Below are 17,778 nucleotides of genomic sequence, written 5' to 3'. Positions count from 1 at the left end.
ACATAAAGACGATAGTTGAATTCGTCCCAAACGCCTCTCAAAGTGTTTACTTCCACTGAAGTCACCGCTGCCGTGATTCTGTTTTTGAGGTCATCGAGATTAGTCGCTAATGGTGGCACAAAAACACGATCTTTTGTGCCACCATGCTCTTTGAGATTGGCGGATCAATGCCACGCACGCTGCACCGAAATTACGGATTAAGTCTTGCTGAACTGCAGAACGCAAAACGCCTTGTGTTGCGGGGCCACCATCTTGCAAATGACTGAGGCTAGGGGCTGTTTGTGCGCTGGGAGAGGCATCTATCGGTAATCATTTGAAACTCTATGCCCCGCCCTTTCAAGTAGTAAGAGTTTCATTCATGGGCGGTTCGTGGTTGCAGAGATATCGCGATTTCAAATCGGGTCCATCTCTTTGAAACACGCTGTATATTAACAGTGTTAATATTAATATCAGCAGTTAACATTTGCTGGATGGACTACGAGTGTTGTGTACTTTGCATTTACCATCATGATCCTCATCAGACATGATAAATCATCATCAGACATGATAAATCATCATCAAACAATGATGAATCCACTGGTGTGAAGGGATCGATCATCAAATCCAAATGTTACAACTTAGGTGGTTAATGGAGCGGACACAAACTTTTACAAGACGACAACAAAAACTGTTACAAGACAACAACAAAAAACTGTTACAAGACGACAACAAAAACCTGTACGACGGAAATTTGTGGCACTAATTTTGTCAGACCCGATTGGGGATGATGGGCAGAGAGGATTGAATGGGAAGAGACAATATTGTTAGGAAAGCCACACTATGCTTGTGACTGCTCCCTTTTTGATAGGGTCGAATGACGTCTGGGTCACGTGGTCATAAACAGAAATCTACAGTTATATAAATACGGTATGTATATGTAAACCTGACCTGGCCCGCACAGAACACCATTTGCTTTACCAGCTAAGCCCCACTGAGCTATGTAGCTCTTTTTCAGAAGCGTCCTGTGCACACATGATAGCTCAACGAATTTAGTTAATCATGTGGAAATTTATAGTAGCCAAATATTTTAAACGCTTGTTTATAAATGTGGAGGGGAAAACCGGAGGACCCGGAGAAAAGTCTACGCAACCGCGGGGGAGATATAGAGACACGCAAACTCCAAATATACAGCAGGCGTCAGGATCGGGATCGAACCCACGACCTCCTGTATACCAGGCGAGGCAGTTAACAACTAGCCACCGTGATGATGATGATGAGAAAGAGAGACACGCAAACTCCAAATATACAGCAGGCGTCAGGATCGGGATCGAACCCACGACCTCATGTATACTAGGCGAGGCAGTTAACATCTCCTAGCCACCGTGGCGCCCATGAGGGCTGAGGCACGAGGAGTCGCCTCTCTCCGCCGCCTGTGTGTCACATGCCAGGCTGTGAGGCTGTCATGTGGGCTCCGTCATTGGGGGCTCGTTGGAGGCAAACACGGGGGTGTTTCTCTCAGTTGGCCAATCAAGAACCGGCGCAAGGAAGCACGCCTGGGAGGTGTGACACAGCTGTTCGGTGCTTTGGAACAATTGTCCGTGGAATATAAGTGGGAAATGTGCCAATAGAATCGAGTGGAAACTGCACGCATCACACGTCACGTGCACGCGTGTGTGTACGCGTGTTCAATGCGCGCCGCACGTACAGGGATGTCGCTGGCCAAAAACGCTTTCGCGCTGCTGTGTTTATCGAATTTTGTCGCCTATAAAGTGAGGTTAACACTTTAGCCGTAAGCTTTCACGACCGTTATTATGATTTGTAATTAATTTATGTTGGGTTGTATAGTGTAATGTATAACGTGGCACAATTAAACTGTAACGCACTACAACCCGACAGAGCCAATCAAATCAGGTTGCAACGTCATGGGAAAACATTCCAGTGAAACCGGTTACCTTGTACAGCAAGCAACATTTTAACAATTTGTGTACGCCGTTTCTCTGTAGATTACATCTGGCATCATCAGGTGCTCACAAACGCTCAGCTGGCTTTGCAGCATTCCTCGTTCTCCGGTTCGCTGATAAAACCGAAAAAAGCCCATGACGGGACAATTTAATTTGATTGGCTCTGTTGGGTGGGGGACCGTCATAGCAAAAAAAAACATTTTCAGTTCACGATTATATAACCCAAAGAAACTCATTATCAATCATAATACAATATAGCCATTTTTGGTATTGCACAGCGGCTTGCCAGTTAACATGCCAACGCTGATATCTTTATTGGGCTCAAAATGTCAACTCATTCGCAACGACTCCCAAGTCAAGATGAAAATTTACGCTACACACGTGAAATTATTTGCAATTATCCGTGGACCAAAAACTGAGAGGTGGCCAATGAACAGAAAGACTCGTGCTTGTAATTACGCATGAAGTGTTTTACGAAGGGTTTATTGAACATATAATTCTGCTGAAAAATCGATCAACAAAAAGTAGAATGAGGACGAGCAACGCGCAAAAAGTTTAACAACAAAAAATTCCCCCTTTTACCAAATGTGAGTTTGATATCTTTGAGAGAGCGGTGACTGGAGATTGAATGGACGGATCAGTTTGGTTAACGTTTGCTCGCTGGTGACACCTATTGACGAACGGTTGAACATTGCCCGTTAAAATCATCACAGCGTTACGATTTTTTTGTGAACACTGAAACCGACACCAATCCCCCGGGCTCCCTGTTCTGGTACACACATTTCTGTCACCAAATATCCGCAGACACATGCACACTGCAAAGGCGTTAACACGATGTCTTGCCAAAGACATCATTAACCAAGCCCTCAACAGTACACCTCGCTACCGACTCAAGTCGTTTGTGCTGTCACCATTCCAAATTGATCGGAGATTCCGGATTGGTCCTGATTACGAATCGTCCCGGACAGCGGCTGGGTGGATGGGGAAGGAGTTGATGGGCTGTGGCGGGTGCGGTGTGGGGGTGGTGATGAGGGGGATATGGGTGGTGGTACCTCAGGGCTGCGGGGCCACAGAGGAGTGTATCGAATTACGTGTCCTTCGACGTAAAACATGAAAGTATAATTTGTACAAATCACGTAAATCACAACCTTCTGGGAGCGCATTATTTCAGCGCAAGCAAACTCTACATTGGTTTTGACACTGAGTGTCTCATGAGCGAGATATTCACGTTTTCTTTAACCAATGATGACGAACTGTGAAATGTTATAGACAAGGGCTTTTTTTCGAGAGGGTTCTAGTTTGATGTAAACTTATATAGTTATACTTAACTCCAAATAATCAGCGTCGTTTTTTAGGATGTAAATAATAAAATCACAGAGCAGACAATGTCTTCTTCACATATCTGTCCCTCCGGATAAACAAATATACAAAGGTTTTTTTTTGCACATTCCCAAATAGGTTACTGAATTTATGAAGCCACAGACTGCTCTAAACTAATTCTTGGACGTTCTTATTTTATTTTGACTCTTGTAGCTTGCTGACCTGCCCATTCAGGACATCTGTGAAAAAGAGCTTCATAGATCATCGGATTTGCTTACCTTTCCTATACTTTTCACTCCTATCGTGTTTTTGAATTGTTTGTTGTAACTTGCTGACCCGCCCCTACTTAACAACTGTGAAAAAGAGATTTCATGCTAATCAGATTCCTCGCAGGGTAAATAAATATTCTGATTCTGATAAGTCAAAGGGCTAGCTCGGGATCAGTTACGAGAAAGGATGATTGATGGCTGACGGTCGAGACAAGTGTCAGCCATTTTATGGAGCCAATGAGATGAGTTTTTGGCAGGATCCACACCGTCAGGAATGGCGACTGACGGATTGGAGGGCGGGAGTCTTCTTCATCAAGCAGTGGAGAGATCACGGCTGCTGCTGATGACGCAGCTACGAAATTAAGGATGACAACGTAACCGATGTTATGTAACGTCTCTTCTTTTTTGTTCCATTGAAAATATGTTTAATCTGTACTGTGTTTTTTTGTGCAACTTCGTGTTTCGCCAAGGTCTTGTTGTTTCTATCATTGCGATATTTGTGTTGGGAGCCTCCGAGATCACAATGTGAACGGAAAACCTTATCCTGGGTTTTGAGCTGGCAGATGCCACCACGGTGACGGGCCGTGGAAACTATTCCACCGAAAGGGAGGCAATGCACCGCGTGAACACGTGTGCGCACACAAACACGCTCGCCACGCTTCAGTCAAGGACATAGGAGACAGGCGCATTGGCAAACCGAAGCAGTTCTGCAGATCGCTCGGCTACGGAGCGAGCGCCTCGCAGTTGCAAAGGTTGCGAGTTCAAATCCTGCTAGGATGGTCGACTCAGCCCATCATCATCATCCTTCGTGGTCAATTAAATGAGTCATCACTTTGTGGGGGAGTCAGCAATGGTTGTGCTATGGATATACTTTTCCCTGCCATAGGAATGTGTAATTTTCACCAATGGCTCAGGGCTGTAAACTGGAGATGATCATCGCCTCAACGCTCATTGCAACAATATTTTTACTTGTTGAAATATTTTCAACTGGATCATTTCTCGAAATTGAATATCTCGCATCGCAACGATGTCCAGGGTTGTCAATTGACGCTTCACAAAGATTCAACCTCGACTCGGCGATGCGGTAGTTGTGGAAATTTCACGCTCGCCACTTGGCCAATTTGTTGATAAACGTCAGTTTGCATTCCAGAAAGGAATACTCGACCGGTGGAGTGCGAGAAAAGTGTCACCTCTCAGAGGCGATGACAATATCCATCGAGTTTAACACGTGATAGGCTTTCGCGACCAACATCATCCATAATACAGGTTTTATTGGGTTAGATCGCGTAAATATATAAATGTATCGTTGAACCCACCACCACCTGACGCAGCCAATTAGTAAGATTTATCACGTAAACAGAACATTCAAATTCGTTACTAGTACAGCACACCGGTGTGTTGGAAAGCAAATCCACAACATTTACAAGTAATTAGCTGTGCCGGGTGGTGGCGGGTTTAACGACACATTTATGAGTGCTTACATGTAAGTTAGTGTTGGGATGTTTGGACAAAGCCATTTACATTGTGTTCATTTGTTTTAGCTATGGGAGGAAACCGAAGAACACGGAGAAAACCCATCCAGAACGGGGGGAGAGAATACAAACTCCACACAAAAAGGTACCTGAGTCTAGAATTGAACCCATGTTTTCTTGCTGCGAGGCACAAGCGCTACCACTACACCACCCCGCCGCCCTATTAGCCATTCATGCAATAATGTAATTGTATTATTAATGTACAGCCCTTTTCAATACACTGCTGGATAAAGGCTTCCCTGTGGTCGTGTGAGCTGTTTGACCATATTTCACAAATGTTTTGCTCCGGATGACCGCTGCAAAGTATGATCTTGTTTTGATTTAGTGTGCTGATCTTTAAAGGTGCATTGAAAATGTTTGATACTCCTACTGATGCTCCTGCTGTTGTGGAGTGACTCATTCAGCCAGCTATGGCTACAGGGTTTGGTGGTACATGTTGTTTATTGTGAAATTTCGGTCACAGTTCCTATGATCACTGTTACATTGCTTTTATGGCTTTATTTTGGTGATTTCGAAAACTTTTTTTGGTTTGGCCATGTTTGTTTGTTGTAGTACGGAGTTAAACTGATGGCTTTAATCTAAGTTGCCTTGTGGTTGTTGTTTGACTTGCATCCCACTGTGATTTTTGCACACAGCGTTGGTGTACTGTGCTTTTTCTGGACGATTTTGCTGTTTTTTCCTGGATTTTTCTGTTTTCGCATAGTCACTTTAAGATGTTTTCTTGTTCATGTTTTTGTTTGTTGCGGTTGCACCCGATTCAAGAGCTGAATGGCTCACAGGGCTATACCAAATAAATGAAACTAAATGAAACTGAAAACACTACTGGTTCTATGCGGGTTGGGGGATTATGTCCGTTGGAGGGGCCTGCCTCTACCTTGACCTCTTACATTCGTTATTTCCGATTCGTATGCGTTGTATATAATTAGGTCATGTGGAATCCCTGCCGCTACTAGAGGTGTACCATTCACGAACGTGGAATTAAAGTAAATTATTTCGAAATGCAACTGTGCCCCTGAATCACAATGTATGTATGTCGAACTTCTTTCGCACCGTACATAGTCAACCAACAGTGGGAAAATCATTGTGTGCCTACCCAGTAGACATGTCAACGTTGGAACGACGTTGGCTCAACGTTGGCATATGTTTAAAACCGTTGGCCCGTTTCATGTTTCTTGGGTAATTACCCTCGCTCACTACTGTAAGCCTATGATCATCACCAGTCTGGGTAAATCCACTGATGGATGAAGGCCTCCTCCGGCTGCCGCCTTATCTCATGATCCTGCAATATATTAAGTCTCTGAGCGTAATAATCAACACATCGATAGGGCGGTGGTGGTTACACACGCCTGTAATCCTGCACTGTGGAGGTGAGAGTTGCTGGATCCCACTAATGTTGTGAAACTCCCTTCCCGTGAGTGGGCATTGAGGAGGTGCCTATATCCAGGCTCACCGGGAGAAGGCAGTGAAGCAAAATGTGGACTTCCAACCGTTTCCACTGCGTGGGATATAGCGTTTCCCCTTCGCACGCGCGTCTTTTCTTTGGGTACCCCGGTTTCCTCTCACATATAAGCACTCATTAATTGGCTGATAACACCTTAATGTATAGAGGACCGCAGAGCTCCGGCAACTATTTGCGCTGGAACACCGCGTGGGTGCTGCCTTCCTACTTCTCGGTGGTTCCGCCTCACGCCTCTGAATCATCATTTATTTAATTAGCAAAATATCCTAATTGCAGGACACATTCTGAATAAGAGTCTGGAGACTCAGACTTTCTCTGTGTAAACGAAGGGCATTATTATAACTACTACCACTAACTGGCCAAACATCAAAGCAATTCCCCTGGATAGGTGTTAGACTCTGCACAGTATAAGGCTTTTGAGTAGAATGGTAGCGCTGTGGTTAGCGCACTGCGCGATGAACCCGGTGACGATATCAGTTACATTGCAGGCCACGGCTCACATCAGTGGCGAGTGATATCCGAACCGGTCCTACGTGAGTCCTGACACCTTGATAAACCCACACTAACCAGCGTAGCCTGACACGTTTGTTACAATATGGGTGCGTCACAAATTTAAGTGGCTTTGCTGTTGCTGTGAAACTCGGTTCAAGACAAAGACACCCCATATAGCCTTTAACAGACTGCTGCCGCAAATGCTGTCAGTGAGCACCTATTAAGGCCGTCACGGCATACAAGGCGGTGGGAAGGCCAGCACCACATCTGCCTTTGTCTCCCCAATGCTGATTTTTACACACCGCACCCCCAGGTGCTCATTTTAAGGCTGAGTCGACCACGTGGAGGCCCAAGACCGGTTGGTCCGTGAGTGGAAATGGAACTCGGGTGAACGGATTTGGTGGAGCAGTCCCGTTTCCCATGCTGTCAAAACCTGACATTGACCAACACCGCAAGAGGAGGTACATTTGTAACGCACCAATATTATCAATGTATTGACAATGATAATTTAATAATGATTTACACTTCTAAGGCCCCTTTCACCCGGAGATCACAAAGCACGGGACAAAGCACACGAACGTGTAGGCTCACAGCAATCAGATCCAACCCCAAAACATAGGATTAAAGAAATAAAAATCCCTTCCAAATAAGTGCCTCTTACGGCACGATTTGAACAAAATGAGGGATTTAAATAGGCTTTGCCTCGGTAAAGAGAGATTATGTGTATATGTATTTGCTATTAACTATAAAAATTGTTAACGAAGCCCCCTAAAACAAACCAGATCAAGAGTGACTTGCCCTTGTGCAAGGAACGTCATTTGCCCTGTGTTTACCCAACACAGAGTTGTGGCGAGCCACAGGACTCGTTTGGGTGGGTCCTTGCGTGCCAAACCGAGGCGAGCAATGTGGCCCTTTCCGCTTAAATCCAGCAACGGCGTCACTCCTCCAAAAGGTGGTAGGAACTGGTCACACCGTACAAAAGACTAACAGAGGGATGTTCGTCAAAACATATATATATACCGGCTTACTCTTGATAAGTGCATTCGGTATGTTGCGGAGCTGACATTTGGCTGTGGGGTTTTTATCAAGGAGTCGGAGTTTGGCGTTCAGAGGTAGTTGAGTCAGTGGCAGAGAGTGCTGTGTGTGGGATCCCCCATCAAAGAGCGCATTGTGTTTGAAGTAAGTGCCTCAATTATATCATAATTGCGCTAAATTACCTTCTCGTATTTTGTACAATGTGTTTGTATTTTGTACAATGTTTGTTTACTCGGCAATGTTTCCGTCGAGCCAGCCTATTTTAAGGGTCATTTGTCTAGTTCCCGTTGGCAGTATTTTATTATTATTTAGTGTGGCCATTGGTTTTGATTAGCGCTGTTATTGTATTGTTGCGATGAACAAAACAAATAGCTTAGAAAGTAAGCTCCCGTTCCATTGTGCACGCCGCACAACGTCTTATGTCCCATTCGCTGGGTGGGGGGCTGAGGTAGAGGCGGATATTCGAAAAGGTCGATTATGTGAACATCTATATCAGGGGTCGGGAATCTTTTTGACTGGGAGAGCCATAAAAGCCAAATATTTCTAAATATATTTCATTGAGAGCCATATAGTATTTTTTAACGTATAATAAGTTAAATATGTCTTACTTTTAATGCGACTTCTGGTGCTGAATGGTTTTGCTGATGGCCTTGTAGTCTGGTTCATACGACGTGGTGAGGTTGAGCTTCATGCAGGCGTGACCCGTGAAATGTATCTTCAAAACTAATTTCTGTTTACTTTAAAATGACACGGTATTATTCAGCAAATATCACAAGTATTTTAAAATCAGTTCCAAACTGATTTTTATTTTTATTTTTTTATTTTATTATTATTTTTTTTCAACTCAAAATTGTATGGGAGCCATATGCCGTCACTGGAAGAGCCATATATGGCTCGCGAGCCATAGGTTCCCGACCGCTGATCTATATGGATGACAGTAACATTATGCACAAATGGGATTTAAGTAAGCTTAACCTGTGATAACTTGCTTTTTTAATATTTGCATTACGTCCATTGTTGTTTGCCACGAGATAATTATCCCATTATAGGTGGAACCAATCATGTCAACTAAATTAAACACTGCACTGGGTGTTGGCAGTTTATTGGCCAGGGTGGAAATATGACGTTTGTACAGCATATATACAATTAATTGGAGGACGATAGGAATTTCATGGCAGAGTATCCAGAATATAATGTGGCAAAAGGGAATAATGGTCAAGAGGAGGAGGCGGCTGTCATAATTTGGGACTCGTGTGCAGGGCGGAGGAGGAAGAGGGCAGGTGACCAAGACGGGCATTGCAGTGGCCCCCCAGAGGTTGGCAGTCAAGGAAGGGGAAGACCTGAAGCCAGACGTTGGGGCACTTTGCGGGAGCTGACCTGTTGATCAAGGAAGGGGGAGACCTAAAGCCAAACGTTGAGGCACTTTGTGAGAGCTGACCTGCTGACCGAGGAAGGGGAAGATCTAAAGCCAGAGGTTGGGGCACTTTATGGGAGCTGACCGGCTGATCAAGGAAGGGGAAGACCTGAAGCCAAACGTTGAGGCACTTTATTAGAGCTGAACTGCTGCTGCTGCTGTTGCTGTGGTACACGGACGTGTCAAATGTGCAAACATTTGTGGGGTCTGAGAAAATGAGATCAATGGCAGGACGTGGTGGCATTAATGGCTGGGATGATCACTTGCGTTTTAACCTTCGACCTTGTTGGAGGAAACCCGGGTACCCAAAGAGTGTAGTGTACACTTTGCTAGGGTGCATTAGTATAGTTATACGAATGCAGCAGCCGATGACCCAATTCAAACAAATGCACCCTATATCATCAGATCTAAAAGATAACCAGAATTGAACCTGGGTCGTGCTGGTTTGGTGAACACGATGCATGTCAAGTTGTTATAGTTTGCTGTGAGGCTACAAGGTGGGAAAGCACATGACTGTGCAGAACTATCTATTGTTGTGCTGTACTTTCTATGCTCTCACGTCTATGCTGCACCCCCCTTTACCAACCGGCACTAACCAGCGTGGTGAAGTATAGTCAAACAACCCACGTGACCTACGTCAGGCCTTCACCCAGCCGTGGATTGACAAAGGGATATCATTTAATTTCAACATTATTATTTTACGAGTATTGTATGCAAGTTGTGGAAACTTCATCCTAAAATCTGCGCTTTCTATGGACTTAACCCGAATGACTAATTGTGGTGTACTCATCGATAATTTTGGGAGGACAGAGGCGTGCGGCGAGGGAGGTGGTCACGGAACGTGCACCATCGCTTTAAATTCCACGCTGGAGAGGGAATCGAATCGATAGATTCTGGATTGCAAGTCAAGTGCGCTTACCCTTAACACCACCACAGGTGCATAGTCAACGCCATGTCAACACAGATATAAGAGGAGAGGTTTCTCCACTATTGGCACGTTTATCGAGTAACATGATTGTGCTTTTCTTTAAAATTTCAGGACATTGAACGGCGGAGAAGATGAAGCGGAGGACCACCTCGGCTGTGCCCACCGTGTCGGCGCTAGTGGACGGATCGGGCCCTCCAGGGGCCGCTGCAGAGTCGCGGAGGCCCAAGCGACTCATCAACAAGGACGGCTCGAGTAACGTGGCCATCGCCAACGTTCACGCGCACTGCTGGGAGTACTGCCGCGACACGTGGACCTCCCTGCTCGAGATGGCCTGGGTCTGCAAGCTGCTGCTCTTCCTGTCACTGACGCTGGGCATCGTCGGCCTCTTTGGCCTCCTGTGGTGCGTCCCAGGAGCGTTAAAAGTGCCTCGCTCACGGGGGCAGCACACTTGGCGGCCGGCGGCCAGGCCTGACTTTTCGACTCAAGGGCATTTTCCCCTGGTCTCATCCTTGGTCTCGGCCTCGTGGTTGTTTCTGAGTCCCAGGACTTCGAGAACTTGGATCTTGTTTCAAACCGGTTCTGGTGTCATTTTTCCATCATCGTAATTTTCACAACATTGCAAAATGTTGACCGATTTCTGATTTTAATAAAAAAAAGCGTTTTCTTCCGCCACATATTAAATTGTGAGGTTAATTAGATGCAACTTATCGGATTTGTTATAAAGTGTTTGGCAGTTAGCGTACGAGCTTTGCTCACGAGCCAATCGGCCAGCAAAGATGCGGCCTTGACACTGGCCCCGACGTAAAAAGGCCTCGGCCTTATGGCTCTTTTAGTCTCGGACCTCAGCCTTGGCCTCACGGCCCTGCATCCAAGGCTGGCATCATCTCATCTACTCGATGGGGCTGGGTGTTTGGCACGGGGTTTATGCTCATGTTGAGCCACTTTGCGGCATTTGGTTCACACTCTGTGGAGCTCCGTGAAGTTTTGAAGGCCCACTGCAGGGCAGAGACGTCATGACCAAGATCGTGCGGCTGGGTTTCTCTCAGAGAGTTTGTCTCAACCACTGGCCATCATCCCTTCTCATAGCTCGCTTACCTTCTTTAACCTCGAATATTAGTTGAGCGGTAGTGGCTATGCATAGGTGTAATCCAGCACTGTCTATGTAAAAGTTGGTGGGTTACGCAGCTATTGTGAAACTTCATTCCCGTGGGCTTCAGGGTGCGATACCTTGGCTTGCCAGAATAATGCGGTACAGCAAAGTGCAGACTAATAAAATCTGTTACATCTGTACGGGATAGAATGTTGCCCCCTTGAATCCGTGGGGGGGTTTTCCAGGTGCTCCAGCTTCTTCCCACGTGTAAACACTCAGTAATTGGCTGAAAATATCTTCATATTTAGAGGACCACAGAACTTGGAAAATGGATTGGAGCGCCGGCTCACCGCCTGGCTGCCGCCTTCTCACTTGCTGTGGTTCCTCCTCACGTCTCCGGGTCATCCTCTCCCTGCAAGAGTGAGCGAATACTGTGCGGAATTTAACATTATTACGTATCTTGTGTATCATATGAAATCCACGTGTTCGTCGTTCCTGTGCAGTGTAATTCCAAGTGTGTACTTCGCTAACTTTTGTTTAGATTTCGTTGTCGTTATCAACGCTTTTCATCCATATGGCCTTGCAGCCTAGTAGGTAATATGCACTGATTGGATGTGTTATTATTGCGTCACATTTTCTCTGTTACTTTTCATGATCTATTTCAGTTTTCTGAAAGTGTTCCATCCCATCGTACTCTGCAAGTGCACGATGGGATGCAACACAATTCGTTAAATAATTATCCTGTTGTATTTTCCACTTATGTCCCTCCCATACCGATTTCTAGTCATCAAACATGTTGTAAATGACTTTTGTTTTGTGTTAAGTTCACAAATAACAACACTGCGCTATGAACCCGGTGACCAGAATATTTCCCCCCCCCCCCCATGGCTAACCTTAGTGGTGAGTAATATCCTCTCCCCCCCTCACCAACCTGCACGAATAATGATCAAGCAGCCCCCATAACCAACCAGAACCTGGGAAGGGCCTCATCCAGCCAACAGATTGCAAATCACGTCGATCTTAACAACGACAAAACGCGATGTTTCCTCTGCGGCAGGTACGCACTGGCATTGCACCACGGCGACCTGACGCGCCCACCCACAGACGCAGAAGCCGGCGCCGCCGCCCCCTGCGTGATCAACATCGTGTCCTTCGGCTCAGCCTTCCTCTTCTCCCTGGAGACTCACGCCACCATCGGCTTCGGCGTGCGGCGCGTCACCGACGCGTGCCCTGCCGCCGCCCTCCTCCTCACGCTGCAGATGCTGGTGTCGGCCGCGACGGACGCCCTCGTCGCCGGCGTCATCCTCGCGCGCCTCGCGCGCCCGTCGAGGCGCGCCGGCACCGTGCGCTTCGCCTCCCGCGCGCTCGTCGTGCGGCCGCCGAACTCCGAGCGAGGCGCGAGCGGCGCCCCCCGGCTGCTCGTACGCGTGGCCGACGCGAGGCCCTGCTGCCTCGTCGAGTGCTCCGTGTCAGGGCGGCTCCTGCGCGTGTCGCCGGCGAGCGGGGCCGACGGCGGATGCGGCGACGGGCGCTTCGTTACCCTCGCGCAACGCGACGTCGAGTTCACGGTGGACCGCGGCGGGCGGCAGCCGTTCCTGACGCTGCCCGCCACGCTCACCCATGTGCTCGACGGGCGGAGCCCCCTGCACGGGCTAACAGAGGGCGGCCTCCCTGACGGGCAGCCGTTCGAGATAATCGTCGCGCTCACAGGCGTCGCAGACTCCACAGGTAGAGAGCGTCGACTCTCGATTATGGCGGGGTGATGGAAGGTGGGGTGGGGGGGCTAGGGGACCGTAGCATAGTCGGTGTGAAGTTCAAAATACGCAATCGCATCACTTCCCAAACCACCTGTTCCGTGAAGCTGAGCTGTTGGTGTGAGACGTTCACAAAAAAAAAATTCTTGATAGGATTCACAGCAAAAGTTAAAATCGTGCAAGGATTCACAAGTGGCCAGCTTCCCGTAACAGTCCGGTTCTCGGCGTGTAGCTGATGCAATTGTGAATATCGGACGAATATCCAACTTTACCATGCTGGAAAGGGGTGGCCCGGATGAAGCGAAGACGCAGATAGTGCCAACCGCGTGTACACAAGCCTTCTCTGGTTCTCATTGTAACCACGTGTTGTTCCGCACGATGTAACAATGAGTGACGTTGAACAATAGGGTGTGCGCGTTTAACCGACGCAACGGAGCCAGTAAAGTTGCACGTGTGGGATTTCCGCAGGTGCTCTTCCCGAGATGGAGAGAGTTGATTGGCCACCATAGCCACTCTCAAGCCGAGCTGATGGGAGGGTAAAGAAGTAGTAGATGGAGGTGTGGATGTGTGAAACGGTGACGCAGTGGTTATCAGCACTGCGCTATGAATCACACCACCTGAGTTCAATTCCCGGCTATGGCTAACATCAGTGGCCTTCATCTAGCAGCGGATTGACAAAGGACTGTGCGTTTTCCAAGATGCATAAATAATTTGACATTGCTTCATCTAAAATGGCGTTAATCGGATAACACAACTGGGATATAATTGCTGATCATATATGCACACACACGTTGCTACACGTATTGATATTTGTGTTTGTTTTTGATTGTACAGGTGCAGTCTGTCAAGCCCGTACATCCTACCTGCCCTCAGAGATCCTGTGGGACCATACCTTCTCGCCCACCATGTCTCTCCTGGCACAAGGAGGCTTTCGGGTGGACTTGACTCAGTTTGACAAGGTCTTGCCATTGCCTCATTTTCAAGTATAGAGCTTCATGATTTAACTCTACAGAGGCAGAATGAAGGTATTAGAGCCTTAGAGAGAGTGACTAATATTCTCGAGAAGGTAAGGGAGGTGAGACCTAGTTGATTTGGACACGTGTTTGAGAAAAGAGATTAAGAAGGTGAATGAGAAAGGCTCTGGAGTTGCCATCGGTGCAGGCCATAAGACAGACGGAGACCGAGAGTGATATGGGAGGACGCGGTGGAACGAGAGAGTGGAGGTGACATGAGAAGAGACGCAGAGTTGAAGCACGTGCATAAAGAAAATGTCCCTGCGTTAATGGGACCTCTGGCTGAGGATAATAAAATATTGGCTCAGCAGAGATCACCTTTCATAATTCCAGGGCCTTCCAAAAACAAAACAAAAAATCAACGTGGAATCCTACTTATCTGATCGTGGTGCAATGTGCACCTCCAGTTTCTAGCTGAGCAAATTCCGAATTCCTATGGCGGGGAGAAAGTCTTTCCATAAGACACTCTTTACTGCCTGACAAAGCAATACTCATCGGGGGATGAACCCCACCGACCGACTTGAATTTGAACGCGTCACCTTCCAACTGTGAGTCCAGTGCACGACGAACTGAACCACGCAGGCAGATAAAATCCAGCAGTCATGTTCACACTACTCATTGCTGTGCCCGTTAAATACTGTACTTTATTCTGTGGATCACGACGCAACTTTTGACCCCTGTCATTTAAAGGGGTGCATCATACAAGCATGTGTGGTATTGGGGAGTGGAGGCGCAGGGGGTAGTGTGCTGCACTCCGAACCCGGTCAGCCGAGTTCGATTCCCTCTCTCGGACGGCACCAGTGACGATTATCTGAACCAGTCATGGGCCTCCCCAAAGTCGGCTCAGCCGCAAATGATTACCTGGTGCGGTGTGTAAACATCAGCACCAGGGAGGCAAAGGCGGCCATGCGTGGTGCTGGCCACCCACCCCTAGTGTGCTGTACTCGCAAACACCACTTGTCCCAACAGCCTGTTAAGGCTGTATGGGGGCTATTTGTCTGACCAAATCTGTATAAATGTATTGACAGAGCGTAAAAGTTAGTGGGTGAGTCTTACTTTAAGGAGCGTCTTATAATCAGGAGAATACAGTACGTCTCTCAGTCTGAGAATATTTGACATGTTTCCACGGAAGCTAACAAAACACTAAACCCAACTGTCGGCAAACGTAACCACAGAGTTTGCCAATGCTAATAAGTATGTGCAGCTTTAAGGCAGGTTCAGCAATAAAATATTTTTAAAATATTTTCTAAAATAAATAAATAGTTATATACTCTACATCAGCGCGATTAGTGATTGTGTGTGCGCACATGTGAGGATGTGTGTGTGTGTGTGCGTTTGCTCGTTTCTTCATCCACGCAGTGTTTAAATAATATTCCAACCGCCGAACGAAATGGAGGCTCCCTTAATGGACTGGTTACCCAACTTGCTTCGACGTTTTCCAACAAGGGAAGCCCCGCCGATGGTGAAGGAAGGTTGCCTGTCGACATTGTGAAGGAATTTCATGGGACAACCGAGAGCTGTGTGGAGTAGAGAAGAGGTTTCACCAGGACTAAAAAAAGGCCATAATTGTGCCACGACATTAAGTAAACACGACACGTTCGTCAATAACACTGTGTGGTCTTAAACGGAATAAGTACGTACAGTAGTAGGCGACGTTTCGGGCAATGGCCCTTCTCAACTCATAGGGAGACCAGAGAGAGAGAGATAAGCCAGAGAGGTAGAGTGGATAAGAGTTTAACTCTTAAGAGCTGATCCCTTATCCACTCTCATACCTGTCAACCCATGCGGTTTACCTGTATTCTTGTACAGGGAAATTTAGTTTTCAGGTCCATACGGCGTACAACCGTTTCAATACGGGCAAAACATATATTTGTGTGTATTTCTTTGTGTTTCTCCCCATGTGATGGGACTTTGTAGGATGAACGTTGAGATTTATAAGGGCACGGGGTGACCAATAAAGTCTAAATTGGTCTGTAATAAGGTAGGGCACTGATATGGGGTTGACAGGTATGCACTCTACCTCTCTGGCCTCTCGTACCTGGAATGTCGCCTGTTACATGCTTTTTATTTTTAAGGTCACAGTGCTGTTGACGAATGCGTTGAGTATTTTATTGTTTATGCTTGTGCACCACTGCCAACGTTGCAGTATAACCAAACAATTTGTTTCAACGAAGCTAAAACTATCATGGGGACCTTTTTTTGCCAGTATAAAAGTATGAAAAATAAGAATAGATTTTACCCTATCTGCCAATTAAACAGGAGGTGTTAAGATGTTCAAACACCAAATAGAAACCTTTTGCAAGGAATCGAGTGTGCATTAACGAACGTAATTGTGGTGAACATGCAAACAAACATTCTTTCATAAGATATGGTATTGTCTTTTAAACTGATTGGCGTACACTAGAGGCAACAGACTTCTTTAGGGCCTAGTCTCACCAGCGTCAGACCAGAGAACACCAAAAGGCGAACAGTACAAGGACAATGCACTATGAGGGCATTCATAGCTCGGGGTGAGCAGCTACAAAATGGGACCCTTTTTCAAGTATCAAAGTATGAAAAATAAGAAAAGGTGTTAGGGGCTTCCATAAATGACGTCACGCGATTTTGGACGATTTTTGACCCCCCCCCCCCCCTAGTCACACAGCGTCACAAAGTCAGACCCCCCCCCCCCTCAAATATGACGTCACAAAGCTCTGCCCCCCAAAAAAATATATAAAACATGCTTCAAATCGCTTTAAACTATTGTCATTGTAGTGCGTATTTAATGTAGCGCTGCACTGTGATGTTGTATGTTGTAGGAGAAAAAATTTATTAAAAAGTATATTTCATTAAGTAGAACGTGTTGTCTAGATTTATTTAAAGTTGAGAATTGTGATTGTGATTTCACATTTCTCAACCCCCCCCCCCCTTCGTCACACATCGTCACAAATGTCTGACGCCCCCCCCCCCCCCCAGGTGCGTGATGTCATTTATGGACGGCCCCTTACCCTTTATGGCAATACAACATGTGTTAAGCTGTTCAAACAACAAATAGATACCTTTTGCAAGGAATCAAGTCTGTATTAAAAAATATCTGATGATATAGCTGCTCACGCCGAGCTATATATGCTACGATACATGCATTGGCATTGTACTGTTGACCTTTTGGCGTTCTCTGTTCTGACACTGGTGAGACTAGGCCATAAAGAAGGCTGTCTCTGGTGTAGGCCAATCAGTTTAAAGATAAATGCCCATATATTATCAGAGCACGTTTATTTGCATGTTCACCACAAGTACGTGTGGTTAATGCAGTAACGTGATTACTTGCGAAATGTTTCTATTTGGTGTTTGAACATCTTAACACCGCCTGTTTTATTGCCAGAAAAGGGTAAAACCTATTCTTACTTTCTTCAAAAGCTAAAACGGTTTACTTTTAACCTCATCAAGTTTAGCTGATTAACGGAAGCATGTTACAAAGGAGATACCTTTAATCAGTGTATTGGTAGTTACATTTTAACGTGCCATTTAATTGAGGGACTTTGTGTTGTCGTCT

At 46.4% G+C, this 17,778-nt stretch overlaps 1 protein-coding gene and 1 long non-coding RNA gene across 2 annotated transcripts in view; one reads left to right on the top strand and one right to left on the bottom strand.

Annotated features, from left to right (window-relative positions):
* LOC133357698 (uncharacterized) overlaps positions 1-17,778 on the bottom strand; it is a 55,826-nt gene that overhangs the window by 14,701 nt on the left and 23,347 nt on the right. The window lies entirely within an intron of this gene.
* LOC133357673 (ATP-sensitive inward rectifier potassium channel 10-like) lies at positions 8,010-16,941 on the top strand. Its single transcript, XM_061575757.1, has 4 exons — positions 8,010-8,191; positions 10,501-10,789; positions 12,537-13,207; positions 14,068-16,941. The coding sequence occupies exons 2-4, from the start codon at positions 10,521-10,523 to the stop codon at positions 14,220-14,222; spliced, it is 1,095 nt and encodes a 364-aa protein (XP_061431741.1). The 5' UTR covers positions 8,010-8,191; positions 10,501-10,520; the 3' UTR covers positions 14,223-16,941.

The sequence above is a fragment of the Lethenteron reissneri genome, chromosome 59 (genome assembly GCF_015708825.2).
Source record: "Lethenteron reissneri isolate LAM-NWPU_2019-01 chromosome 59, ASM1570882v1, whole genome shotgun sequence".
Lineage (NCBI taxonomy): Eukaryota > Metazoa > Chordata > Hyperoartia > Petromyzontiformes > Petromyzontidae > Lethenteron > Lethenteron reissneri.
The sequence above is the reverse complement of the archived record's forward strand: the minus strand, read 5'-3'. Positions and strand labels throughout refer to the sequence as shown.

Coding starts and splice junctions, on each gene's coding strand:
- LOC133357673 (XM_061575757.1), top strand. CDS start 10,521: ATGAAGCGGAGGACCACCTCGGCTGTGCCCACCGTGTCGGCGCTAGTG. Junction 10,790..12,536: donor GGCCTCTTTGGCCTCCTGTG/GTGCGTCCCAGG, acceptor CCTCTGCGGCAG/GTACGCACTGGCATTGCACC. Junction 13,208..14,067: donor AGGCGTCGCAGACTCCACAG/GTAGAGAGCGTC, acceptor TTGATTGTACAG/GTGCAGTCTGTCAAGCCCGT.